Genomic DNA, 14,918 nt, shown 5'->3' on the forward strand with positions numbered 1-14,918 from the left:
ACAAAGGTATATATGTTCACTATACTATATGCTGATTAATATTATATTATTATATCATATTATGTAAAATGACATGTGTGTTTCTTTAAGATAAATTAACAGATTTCCAAGAAGAGGAAGAACTCACTTTACTTTAAGGATTTTGCCTTCCAACTTTGAAATATCAAAAAAAGCCCATATGAAGTTCAATGACCATTTTATATACTTTTTTATTTTTCAACTAGTCTTTTTTCCCACTTGGAACATATTTGTCAAATAAACATAAATTTGTTAAGCACATTCTATAGCAAAACTTATCTGGTTATTATTTTTACAGATATTGAGAGTAATTGCTGCTTGTAATACCTTAACATTCTGTTAAGTATAAATATATTTCTAACAAGAAACCCTTCATTAGTTATCATCACCACATCACAGGTAAAACTTGCACATTCTGAAATTTTAAATGCAGAGAAAATTATCTTAACTAAAGGTTTCTGTAGCTCATAGCCCAATAATCTGAGTGCAATGGATACCAATATGCAAAATACGAAATTTTATACTGTATTTAAGCCTTAAAAGCACAGCACTTAAATATCAAGTATTCATTTTATCAAATTAATTTTGCCATTCATCCTCAATAGAGGAAATAAAAGGGGCAAGCAACATTAATGCTAAAATGTCACATTTATAGATGGTTACCTTAACTCGCAGCTTTTGATCAAGGCTTTGTATTGGCAATATAACTATCTCATCCCAAACTGGGTTCAGGTTCTTGTATATGACTTTGCTTTTGTATAAGGTCTTGCCATTCAGCTTAAATTTCACATATGGATCACTTGTACCTTAAAAAGAAACCCAAAAAGGAACAGAAAGAAATAAGAAAATATTTTTAAAAATCAAGGAATTACGAAACAAAGCCCTATTCCCCCTCAAGACTCAATGCACACCCATAAAGTCTCAATGAAAGTTTTCCTATATATGCAGGGCCTCAGACCAAGAAAAAAAGATGAGAAGTGTCAGGATAAATGAATTCCTTCTGCCCCTTCAGTGTGTAGAATCTGAATAGACTTCTTCAGTTTTGTTCTGTGTTGTTTTCTTTTCTTTCTTTCTTTCTTTTTTTTTTTTTTTTAATTCAAGAAAAAAAATTCACAGGCACCAAGTGACATGTCAGAAATCATGGGAAGAAGGCCGTACCTCCCAGGAACAGCAGGGTGTCAGGCAAAAGGGAAAGAAACCACTTTAAAGAGTGTGGCCAGATGGTTGACTCTACGGGACCTGCAGATTCTTAAAAAAAAAAAAAAAATCTCTGAAGCCACTGAGATTCAAAAGATGGGACTAAACAACGTTCACTGAAAAGGAGGGCGTAGAGATTAAATTGACAGTCAATATCTCTTTTTGACTCTCTGCACCTGGAATAAAGCCCTAACATATTGTTCCACAAGGGCCAGCTGAACTCGAAACCAGTTACTCAGCTGGCCACAGACCTGACATCTCTGACCTGCAATGGCACCTACTGTGGTGCTTTTAAACTGAACCCCAAGGGGATTAAGAGAATCGCTTATTATAATAGCCTCTGAACCCAAATTACAATGAAGACATGAGGAATGGTCTAATACAAAAATGTTTGCAACATTCAAACCATCAGAAAAAAGGAAAAAAAAAACCAAACATACTGGCTCACAGGCAAACTGTTGATGTTAGTATAGTATCATTAGCTATACATATGAAACAAACATGAAGCTTCAAAAGCGTGTACCAAATCTAATTTTTGGGAAAATGTGAAGCAATTATGTGAAAATAAAAGCTTTTCTCAGTGCATTTTTTAAAGTTAAATTTATTTTAAAACAATGTTTATATCAATTTAAACTTAGAAATAAGAATAATATGTGTATATGTGTGTATATAATGAAGGTGAAAATTACCATTCAATAATTGCATACAGAAAATAAAGAAAATGTTTATATTTCTAGAAATAAGATACAATATTATATAAAGGCTAAAATGACTGTTATAAAATAAATACAAATACTCTTCCAAAAAATACATAAAATCCTTAACTTCTAATTAATTCTTCATTTGTCATTTCTCTCCAGCCACATTTATCTGCCTATTTAGCTAAATTATTTTGTATTATTAAAAAAAGTAAAAGTCGTTTCTAGCTATTCTATTTGAGGAAGAAGCCTATGATACCAAAGAGCCAGCATAAAAAAGAAAGAAACAAAAGAAAACTTGAATAACGAAGCTGTTATGGACCAAGATCACACTGGAAAAAGTCATTTTGGAGCAAAAAAAAATAGCCAATAATCTGCATATCTGCTCTATCATTTTAGTTATTGTGAAACACTGATGCTAGCCCTTTCTCTCACTTAGTTAAGAGAAGGATGGTAAAATGAATGTTTTCTAGTCATTCTGCCAACGGGAGTAAGCAATATTGTGTACCCCCTCCCCCTTTTACTGTACAACAGAGGGCCTCTGGTGAGTCAGACTTTAACAATCATTCTGATATATATATATAAAAAACAGTGGGAAAAAAACTATAATAAAAAGAAGCCTTTAATTAAATGAAATTGCCACTCTGGGATCAGGCCTTCATGCCTGTCAGCTTACTCTCAAAATAAACATCTCAAAACTAGGCCTCAGTGGTGTCACTTTCTCACAGGCAAGGCATACTGGGTAATCCCTAGGCATCTTGACAGCTACATAATGTTCAAACTGTTTCACGGGTGAATGGCGGCACTTGCGTGAAAGAAAATATTAATGTCTGGAATTAATAGAAAAAAGGATGATGGTTTACAAAGCCAAACAAGGAAAAAGAGTGTCAAGTTAGTACAGCGTTAATTGTTAGGGAAAATAATTGAGAAGGGGGATGGGGGTGGGGGTGGTGCATGTGGTAGTTTTCTATCTGAGCGTAAATGTCTTACTGTCAGGGAAGTAACATCTCAACTAGGCAGGCTCTGAAAAGAGGTCGGCTGCTCAATAATACACCTCCCCTATTATACAAATGATGAGATGACACCTAAATAGGACTTTGACCTTTTTGTTGGGAGCTCCATAAATAATATGGGGCTGTGGCAAAAAGAGGTAATATGGTATATTGGAAGGAACAATGGATTAGGAGTCTAGCTACCACCATCAAGCTGTGTGGCTTTAGTTAAGCCCTAAACCTCTCTAGATTTCAATTTCTTCATTTACATGATGAGGGATTGAACTAGATGCGAGCTCTGTTCTTGACATTTTTGTGTGTTATGAATCTCTTTTGTAATCTGGTGAACTCTATGGACCCCTTCTTAGAATAAAATTTAGTTTTTATATTTGCATGGTAAGGAAGTGCTTAATTTCAAATGGAGGTAAATAAAAACAAAGATTTAAGTTTTTCCCCACTACAGTTCCCAACCCCTTAAATGATTTCTTTCCTTTTTCCTTCCTTCCTCCATCTTCACTCCTTATCTCCCTTCCTTCCTTCCTACTCTTCCTTTCTTCCTTTTCCCTCTTCCTTTCCTCCTTCTCTTTTTATTTTCTTCTTTTTAATAGGATCTGCGATTTTTTTAGAATAGAGAATTAACTCCCTTTATAAATGCATACTGGAACTGCCTTGGTCATTGAGAAGTCAAGTTACTTACTCAGGATAGGTTAAGAGAATTTAATCTCAGATCTTTCTAACTATGGGGTGAGCTCTCTATCTATGATCCAAGATGGATGACCTTTTTTGCCTCAGTACATGCTTAACAAAAATTTTTTGATTTAATGACTAAAACCCACAATTCCATATATACAGAGGGAACTAAACAGTCTAAAGAAGAATCCTATCTTGATATAGTGCCAGTAGTTTAAAAATTAGGATAGTTAGGTGGCACAATGGATAGAACAAGAACTAACCTCAGACACTTAGTAGCTCTGTGATCCTGGGTAAGGCTTGCCTCTCCTTCCTCAACCATTAAATGACTTGAAGAAGGAAATCCAAAACCTTACAGTATCTGACAAAAAAAAAAACTTCAAAAGTGGTCACAAGAGAATTAGACATGACTGAAATGACTAAACAACAACAAAAGATCAAAAATTATAGAAAAGCCCACATTTCCAGATCACATCATAAATTAGGAATAAAAGGCTGTATCTTAATAGCACTTTTATCTAGTAATAGCTAGACATTTGTTATTTCCTATATAAGAGCAGGCTGGTCAAACAAATATTTATCTAGGAGTCAGAAGATTTGAATTCAAGTTGCAGCTCTGAAACTTACTATGTGACCTTAAATATCTGTAGGGCTCAGTTTCATCATCTGTAAAATGAAGCATGTTGATCTCTCTAATGTTCTTTCAATTCCAATTTTCTATAATGCTGTGAAATATATGATAATAATCTATTCATATTGTCCTAGCATTGTAAATTTCTATGCAGCTTAAAATATGATTACTTCTATTTCTATATTTTTAAATTTTACAAAAACACTATTGTAAAGACTTCTCAAAAAGTTTTGCTATAAATTTAAATTAAAAATGATGTAAAAAGTTATGATATTTGACAAGAATATACTGATAAGAAATAGAAAGAATTAGTATCCACGATCTTGTTATAGTTATCATTTTGAGAATTTTTCTGAAGATCTCAAGCTATCTGGTGAGGATAGTTTCTATAAAGTAAACATGTTTGTTTCTAAAGTTTATAAGCTTTCAAATGTCCAATGATAGTAAGAAAAATGTCAGACTCTGGTAGGTATTTTATTTCTCAACTTAAGGACATTTAATTGTCCTTATGTTAAAGACTATTTAGGGGAGAAAATACAGTTAACTTACTGAATGAGTAGTGATGAATAATGTAAAATAAATTGAATTTATCATTTTCTGAGATTCAACAATCATAAATCCTAGTGTTTTAACACATAAAAATATGACATCATTGACTCACATTCTCAAAAAGCTAATCTGAGGTAAAAAAATTTTCATCCCTGACAGAAATCAAGAAACATGTTTATTACTTAAGGGGTATGTTAATCATACCCCTTATTGTGGAGCAATTCTCCACAAAGAAAGGATTTTTGAAGGGGAAATCTTAAATGAGAGGCTTTCTTCCTTTATTTGTAATGATTTCTTAATGAAGTTATTTTACCTTTCCCCCCAGTTTCTTTCTGCAATAAGGTTTACATACATAACATAATTTTGTTTTTAAAATGTACATGAGACTAATAATAATGAAAAATAATTTATATAATGACAGCAACATCATAAAAAACCAAATTTATAAGTTTTTAGAACTATTATGAAAATAATAATAAACCATGTTTCTAGTTGTCCATGGACATCTCCTACCAGAGAGGTAATATACTTATAATATAAAAGTGAAGACCATACATTTTTAGTCAAGTCCAATGTGGAAATCTGATTTCTTTCACTACCCATATTTTATAAGATTTTGATTTTTTTAATTGTTCAAAGAGAAAGGGGACATAAGGGTGAGAAAAATGATATTAAAAGTTTAAAATTTTTCATTGCTTTATATTAATCACATTTCTTTGAGAAGTCAACAGTGGTCTACTGAGCCAGAAATATATTTAAGGATAGTATATACTGAACTATTCACTATAATAGTAAGAGGCTAAAATTCATAGTTGTACACAGTTATCCTATATAAGCTTTACTATTAAAAAAAAAAAAAAACCCAGAAAATAGGAGTTTGGCCTTTCCCACACCCCTTGGGATAACAAAAGTACATGAAAGTTTCTCTGTGGACACATTAGAAACTTAACTGCCTTAATGAAAGAGACCTTTTCAGAAAAAGTCTCTGAAGATTCTGAATTATTTTGGTATGGTTATCTGTGTACTAAAATTATTGTTGTTTGGGGCTTACTGTGCATAACAGCTAAACACCAAAAAGAGTCAGAGATGTTTTTGCTATTGCTGCCCTCTAGCAGCTAAGCAGAGATTTTCTAATGCAATGGATAGAACTGCTGCATCCTTAATTTGGTTTTCATAGACTCTACTAATCTTCATGAAAGCTTAGGCCTAGTGAATAGGAAAGGTCATATCAAATTTTAGGCTTCTAAAACAAAACTGGATCACAAATACTATAGATGTTTTTAGATGTTCTTAAATATCCTCTGATTCATTCTTCCCTACATGCCAAGATGAATGAATACTCTGTCTATATTTCTGTGACATTGATCAAAAGGAAAATTTTGAGGGAGGATACTTGGGGTTGACATATCATATTTTACTTTATATTGTTTTCTTTATGTTTATATATGACTTAAATCACCAGCCATAAGCTTCTCACAGAGAGGGGTCATTGCTTATACCATGTATTCCTGATAATTCCTAATATCCCAGATTGCACCTAATAAGTAAGATATTTTTATCATCTATAGATTGCTATCTTTATCCGATCATAGGAAATCCAGCATCATAGTGACAGTACTGTGGCATAAGCAGTGGGGGTTCTTATAAGCTCAGGAAAGGAAATGGTCAATAGTGTGGCTGACAAAAAGCTAAGACAGAGCTCTTCATACCATAACTAACAGCTCTTCCTTCAGGGAACAATGTTGCAACCTGGTTATATCAATAGGAAAACATTCTTGTGCTAATAGAGTCCCTTGTAGGAATCAATTTTCTCACACGATATTATAATCATATTCTTTGAGCATTGCTTTAACCTTCTCCTTTTCATGTAGGAGAAAACAAGGATGGGTAATATGAGGAATAGAATAACAGAAGTAATCCTTCATTTGAATCCAAGGTAATAGAACTTCCTTCTTGAAGAGGAGAGGTATGGGTCTAATTAGTTCCTACATTCAAAATATTATCAACATAAAAGTATGATGTAATGATTAAATGTCTCAGTGTTAATTGGAAGTTTCATTTCCTAGGATAATTGATACATGAAACCATACTCAAACTACAAAGAAACTATCTTTCCTTTTAACTTCCTGTACCCCACACACATATACTACTGGACAAATCATTTTCATAACCAGAGACAAAATAAATAGTGAAAAGCAAAAACACCATGGAGCAACAAAATCACTCCCAGTCTAAATGGTCCAGAACTCAACTACTTGGATTGTCAAATAAAATCAAACATGGTGGAGAAGCTCCACTGTACTAAATGGAAGAGACATAATAAATCAAATCTAAGTATACATCCTCAGGTTGTATAGAGTTTGTCTCTAGTACAGACAAAACAGTAAAAGAGCAGCATCTGAGACTGCATTGTTTCAGAGTGGCTCCAGGGTATCCCTGAAAGAGTCAGACAGAACCTTAATGAAATATATATTTTTGCTTACTGGACAGCAGTACAATATAGAGCAATACAAAATAAGACAGAGGAACAAACTTATAATTCAGATTTACAGAATAAATGAGCACAGTTTTAGGAATGGTAATAGTCCTGGGGAACAAACAGATATACAACCAGCAATTAAGAGGGAAACAAATTCATCTGATTTGGCTTCAAACCATGGAGTGGAGGATAAGTCCTCTTTGTATCCTTGGAAGCATCACTTCATATATAGGTATATGTCTCTATTATTAGACTATGACCTTCTTTAGAAGACGGAGCATCTTAATTTTCTAATTTGCATCCCCAGCACTTAGCACAATACTTTTCATATAGTAAATTGTTTTCATTCATTCATTTATTAATCACTTAGCCACTTTGATCTTTGTTTTCTTCATTTAGGAAATAAAGGTATTGGATAAGATGATCTTTAAGGTACTTTTCTAATTTAATATTTTGTATTTTTAAAGGATACAAATCTTTCAAATTTTTACCCTTTGGGAAATCCATGATTTCAGTGGTTTGAGTTTTACCTCCATTGAAAGGCATCAAAATATCTCCAACTTTTCTCATTCTATGCAATTCTAATTCATGTCTTTCAAGCAATCCTTCATGGAGAATTGAACTTTTTTCATTTAAGTTTAGTATCCTGGGGAAGGAAGTATTGATATACCATTGGGTTATCTATTTTCTCTCTTTTTGTTATGAATTGAGCCCACTAATATCTCCAGCCATCCAGGCTCCCAGTAATATTTTTTTAATATCTAATAGATAAGTCAGCAGCAGCAGCATGCAATAACCTATTGCACTTAAGTTTACCATGTAGTTTCCCACTGACTTTTAGATTACTTTTAATAATGACAATTCCAAGTTAGTCATGTTAAAAAAAAAAACCTGCAGAATTACTGCATTATTGAGAATATAGATTTGTATTCAAAATAATTTGATGGAAATCTTTAATAATTAATAATACAAAAAAAAATCTCCTTTATGTATTTCCTTTACAGAGAGTCTTGAAAGGCATCAAGATATAGAGAAAAGATAAATAATCTTGGAAAACTAGATTTGGATCTCAGTCAGTTCTTGCAATAGCTTTATTGTGATAGGTAAATTATTTTATCATCTGGAATTTCTTTCCTCTTCTGTAAAATGGGGTAATATAGTTGTACTACCTGCTTCACAGCATTGTTCTAAGGAAAGCACTTTGTAGAATCATAAAGTACCCTATAAATGAGCCATATCCTTCCTGAGGCCAGAATGAGAAAGTGCTAAAAATCATCTTGGAAACAAGATTTTTGATAGCACAGATTCAGCCATCATTATCACTGTCATCACTGATGTTTTTCATCAGAAATTATCTGAACGCATACAATATAAAGCCAGTTATGCATTCGGCAAGTTACTAGACCAAATGAAATAATAATTATAAAGTGCCTAGCATGGTGTCCAGCACATAGCAAACATTATGTAAATATTAGTTATTATTAGATATTCTCTAAATAGGAATTTTACTATGTTATCTTCCATGGCTCCTTAGTTCCAATGCACAAATTCTACATTGCTCTCTATAACTCTGGGGACTTTCTACAAACCAGCATGACACATGTAATTTTATTGTCATTGTTCACCAATATATGCTCCATTTTATTCAGGTCAGACTTATCACATTCCATAAGTCTACAACTTCCATATTTTTGCTCTTATTTTCTCTAAGTGTGAAATGCCATTTTCTGAGCCTATTCAAATTATACCACCTTCAATGACCAGTCTAAATTTGTTTCTTCTGAAGTCTTCCATAATAACCCCAAATATCACTGCTCTATTCTTCTGATAAACTTTTATATTGTTCTTATTTTTATACCTTATATATAATAAATTAATTGTTTTAGTCCTATCTATAAAACAAAGGTAAAGCTTGTTAAGGACAGAAACCATACTCCAAAATTATTCCTTTACATGTTAACCAAGCCTTTCACCATCCAGGCTATTCAACGCTCTGCGGCCAAAGTAATTTTACTAATGTGAAGATGTGATTTTACCACTTCCCTATTAAACAAAATTCCATGGAGTCCTATTGACTGAAAAATAAAATATAATTTCATTCTTTTAAAATTTTTATTTATAAATTTTTAATAATATGCCTAATTATTAGCATGATAGTACATTTATATCACATAAAGTATGTAATCACGTTTAGAAGGTACATAATCTGAACATGCCAGGCATAGAACTATAAAAAAATCATAAAACAAAAACTTATTCCAGGAAATGAATTATTTTCTTTTGAAATATGAATTATTGGACTTCCAGCCAAGATGGCAGAGAGGAGGCACACAGCTGCATAAGCTGCACATTTTCTCTCAGAATCCATTTCATTACAAGCCTCTGAATTAATGCTTGACTGAAAAAAAAAAAAAAACACAAATAATTACCAAGAGAAGACATCCTTGAGATTCGCCAGGAAAGGTCTGTTTTTGCTCGAGGGTGGGGACGGTTTTAGATCCGGGGCAGACTGAGGACAGGCAGCAGCAGTGAGAGCCCCAGCAGGCAGCTCACGGCCCAGCAGACCGGAGCGGGATGGGATGTGATCTCTGCTGTCTCTGTGGAGACAGCTTTGCTACAGGATTGGATACTTTGCCCTGGCAGCAAGTCAGTAGCCCAGCAGAGAAGCTAAAAACACCGGGGGTGAAGAATATAACCTGGAACAGCGGGAGTCTCTCAGGACCTGGCCACCCCTCCCCCACAGTGTCTCAGCATGCTCTCAGAGTCTCAGAGCACAGCCATCGCTGTCCTGTTAGGGCCTTGCTGCTGCCCCCGCAATCTGTAGAGGAAGCTCGGTAACACCACCCAGCCCCTCCCCCCCCAAGCAAACTCCATTTAGAGGTTTTTTCTTTTTTTTCTTTGCTAGTTTGTCTTTGATTCTTCTCTGACAAAATGAGCAAAAAATTGAAAAGGACCTTAACCCTTGACAGCTTCTATATGGATAGAGAGCACACTCTGAACCTTGAGGAGACTAAAAACAGACTGTCTCCAGGTGAATCCCCAAAGGAGATCATCTGTTCCTCAGCACAGATGAATCTCATAGAAGAAATTAAAAAGGGTCTCACAAGGGAGCTAGAAGAAAAATGGGAAAAGGAGAGGGAGGCTTGGCAAGAGAGTCTGGAGAAGTCATCCCACTCATTTAAAGACAGAGTGGATAAAGAAATAAAATCCTTGAAAAATAGGATTAGTGAACTGGAAACAGAAAATAGCTCTCTAAAAAATAAAATTGGTGAAATGGAAAAAAATTCCATAGAACAAAAGAACCCAATTGGACAATTAGAAAAAGATATTAAAAAAAGTGAGTGAAGAAAATACTTCATTGAAAATCAGAATCAAACAAATGGAATTGAATTACTCGAGGAGACAACAAGAATCAGTCAAGCAAATCCAAAGAAATCAAACAATGGAAAAGAATGTGAAATACCTTCTTGGGAAAACAACAGACCTGGAAAACAGATCCAGGAGAGACAATCTGAGAATCATTGGACTCCCAGAAAAGCATGATGAAAAAAAGAGCCTGGACACTATTTTCCAGGAAATTATCAAAGAGAACTGCCCAGAAGTCATAGAAACAGAGGATAAAATAGACATTGAAAGAATTCATCGATCACCTACTCAAAGGGATCCTAAAATCAAAACACCAAGAAATATAGTGGCTAAATGCCAGAACCCTCAAACAAAGGAAAAAATACTGCAAGTGGCTAGAAAAATCCAATTCAAATATAGAGGAGCCCACAATAAGGATCACCCAGGATCTAGCAGCATCCATATTAAAAGATTGAAGGGCCTGGAATATGGTATTCCAAAAGGCTAAGGAACTTGGTATGCACCAAAATACCAACCAGCCAGAATGAGCATCTTTTTTCCAGGGAAGAAGATGGACATTCAATGAAATAAGTGAATTTCACCTATTTTTGATGAAAAAACCAGAACTTAACAAAAAGTTTGATCTACAAATATAGAACTCAAGAGAAACCTAAAAAGGTAAAAAGAAATCTTGGGAACTATATTTCTGCTATAAAGATATATAAGAATACATGTATACCTTGTTCTATAAATTAGATGTGGAAAGGACAATGTACCAGAAAAAGGGTAAAGTGGGGGTACTACATCTCATGAAGAGGCAAATGAAACCTATTATATCTGAGAGAAAGAATGGAGGGGAATGAATATAGTGGGTATCTTACTGCCTTCAGAATTGGCTATAAGAGAAAAATTTTAGACATATTCAATTTATGGTGAAACTTTTCCCACCTCATTGAAAAGTGAGAAGGAAAAAGTGAAAAGGGAAGGAATAAGCTAAGTGGAAGGGAATACGGAAACTGTGAGGGAAAGGGGTAAGATAGGGAGAGGAATTCTAAGACGGGGGAGGGATACTAAAAAGGGAGGGCTGTGAGAAGCAAGTGGTGCTCACAAGTTTAATACTGGGGTGGGGGGGGTAAGGGGGAAAGAAGGGAGAAAAGCATAAACAGGGGTTAACAAGATGGCAAGTAATACAGAATTGGTCATTTTAACCATAAATGTGAACGGGGTAAACTCTTCCATAAAGAGAAAGCGGTTAGCAGAATGGATTAAAATCCAGAATCCTACAATATGTTGTTTACAGGAAACACACCTGAAGCAGGGAGATACATGCAGGTTAAAGGTAAAAGGTTGGCGCAAAATCTACTATGCTTCAGATGAAATAAAAAAAGCAGGGGTAGCCATCCTGATTTCAGATCAAGCTAAAGCAAAAATTGATCTAATTAAAAGAGATGAGGAAGGGCACTATATCTTGCTAAAGGGTAGCATAGATAATGAAGCATTATCAATATTAAACATATATGCACCAAGTGGTATAGCATCTAAATTCTTAAAAGAGAACTTAAGAGAGCTGCAAGAAGAAATAGACAGCAAAACTATAATAGTGGGAGATCTTAACCTTGCACTCTCAGAATTAGATAAATCAAACAACAAAATAAATAAGAAAGAAGTCAAAGAGGTAAATAGAATACTAGAAAAATTAGATATGATAGATCAGAAAGGAGTACACTTTCTTTTCAGCAGTTCATGGAACTTGTACAAAAATTGATCATATATTAGGACATAAAAACCTCAAACTCAAATGCAGTAAGGAAGAAATAGTAAATGCATCCTTTTCAGACCACGAAGCAATGAAAATTACATTCAACAAAAAGCCAGGGGAAAGTAGACCAAAAAATAATTGGAAACTAAATAATCTCATACTAAAGAATGATTGGGTGAAACAGCAAATCATAGACATAATTAATAACTTCACCCAAGAAAACGATAATAATGAGACATCATACCAAAATGTATGGAATGTAGCCAAAGTGGTAATAAGGGGAAATTTCATATCTCTAGAGGACTATTTGCATAAAATAGAGAAAGAGAAGGTCAATGAATTGGGCTTGCAACTAAAAATGCTAGAAAAGGAACACATTTAAAACCCTCAGTTAAACACGAAACTTAAAATTCTAAAAATAAAAGGAGAGATCAATAAAAATGAAAGTAAAAAATCTATTGAATTAATTAACGAAACTAAGAGTTGGTTCTATGAAAAAACCAATAAAATAGACAAACCTTTAGTAAATCTGATTAAAAAAAGGAAAGAGGAAAATCAAATTGTTAGTCTTAAAAATGAAAAGGGAGAACTTGCCACTAACGAAGAGGAAATTAGAGCAATAATTACGAGTTACTTTGCCCAACTTTATGCCAATAAATTCGACAACTTAAATGAAATAGAAAAATACCTCCAAAAATATAGCTTGCCCAAACTAACAGAGGAAGAAGTAAATATCCTAAACAGTCCCATCTCAGAAAAAGAAATAGAACAAGCTATTAACCAGCTTCCTAAGAAAAAATCCCCAGGACCAGATGGATTTACATGTGAATTCTACCAAATATTTAAAGAACAATTAACTCCAATGCTAAATAAACTATTTGAAAAAATAGGGATTGAAGGAGTCCTACCAAACTCCTTTTATGACACAGACATGATACTGATACCTAAACCAGGTAGGCTGAAAACAGAGAAAGAAAATTATAGACCAATCTCCCTAATGAATATTGATGTTAAAATCTTAAATAAAATATTAGCAAAAAGATTACAGAAAATCATCCCCAGGATAATACACTATGACCAAATAGGATTTATACCAGGAATGCAGGGCTGGTTCAATATTAGGAAAACTATTAGCATAATCAACTATCTCAATAACCAACCAAACAAAAACCATATGATCATCTTAATAGATGCAGAAAAAGCATTTGATAAACTCCAACATCCATTCCTAATAAAAACACTTGAGAGCATAGGAATAAATGAACTTTTCCTTAAAATAGTCAGGAGCATATATTTTAAACAGTCAGTAAGCATCATATGCAATGGGGAAAAACTGAAACCTTTCCCAGTAAGATCTGGAGTGAAGCAAGGTTGCCCACTATCACCATTATTATTCAATATTGTATTAGAAACACTAGCCTCTGCAATAAGAACCGAGAAAGAGATTACAGGAATTAGAGTAGGCATGAGGAAGCCAAACTATCACTCTTTGCAGATGATATGATGGTATACCTAGAGAACCCCAGAGATTCTACTAAAAAGCTATTAGAAATAATTCATAACTTTAGCAAAGTAGTAGGATACAAAATAAATCCTCATAAATCCTCAGCATTTTTATACATCACCAACAAAATCCAAAAGAAAGAGATAGAAAGAGAAATTCCATTCAAAATAACTGTTGACACATAAAATATTTGGGAATCTATCTACCAAAGGAAAGTCAGAAATTATATGAGCAAAATTACAAAAAACTTTCCACACAAATAAAGTCAGACTTAAATAATTGGAAAAATATTAAGTGCTCTTGAATAGGCCGAGTGAATATAATAAAGATGACAATACTCCCTAAACTAATCTATTTATTTAGTGTTATACCAATCAGACTTCCAAGAAAATGTTTTAATGATCTAGAAAAAATAACAACAAAATTCATATGGAACAATAAAAAGTCGAGAATCTCAAGGGAATTAATGAAAAAAAAATCAAATGAAGATGGCCTAGCTGTACCTAATCTAAAATTATATTATAAAGCAGCAGTCACCAAAACCATTTGGTATTGGCTAAGAAATAGATTAATTGATCAGTGGAAAAGGTTAGGTTCACAAGACAGAATAGTCAACTATAGCTATCTAGTGTTTGACAAACCCAAAGATCCTAACTTTTGGGATAAGAATTCATTATTTGATAAAAAACTGCTGGAATAACTGGAAATTAGTATGGCAGAAATTAGGCATGGACCCACACTTAAAACCATATACCAAGATAAGATCAAAATGGGTCCATGATCTAGGAATAAAGAATGAGATTATAAATAAATTAGAGGAACATAGGATAGTTTATCTCTCAGACTTGTGGAGGAGAAAGAAATTTGTGACCAAAGATGAACTAGAGACCATTACTGATCACAAAATAGGAAATTTTGATTATGTCAAATTAAAAACCCTTTGTACAAACAAAACTAATGCAAACATTAGAAGGGAAGCAACAAACTGGGAAAACATCTTCACAGTTAAAGGTTCTGATAAAGGCCTCATTTCCAAAATATGTAGAGAATTGACTC

The 14,918-nt window shown here is 33.6% G+C and overlaps 1 protein-coding gene across 2 annotated transcripts in view; it reads right to left on the reverse strand.

The window, feature by feature from the left end:
• Window positions 1-14,918, reverse strand: part of MCTP2 (multiple C2 and transmembrane domain containing 2) — a 210,084-nt gene that overhangs the window by 155,925 nt on the left and 39,241 nt on the right. For both annotated transcript variants that reach the window (XM_051981036.1, XM_051981037.1), the window contains exon 4: window positions 682-824. In XM_051981036.1, coding sequence (XP_051836996.1) covers window positions 682-824 — 143 coding nt within the window. The remainder of the gene's footprint in view (window positions 1-681; window positions 825-14,918) is intronic.

The sequence above is a fragment of the Antechinus flavipes genome, chromosome 2 (genome assembly GCF_016432865.1).
Source record: "Antechinus flavipes isolate AdamAnt ecotype Samford, QLD, Australia chromosome 2, AdamAnt_v2, whole genome shotgun sequence".
Taxonomy (NCBI): Eukaryota; Metazoa; Chordata; class Mammalia; order Dasyuromorphia; family Dasyuridae; genus Antechinus; species Antechinus flavipes.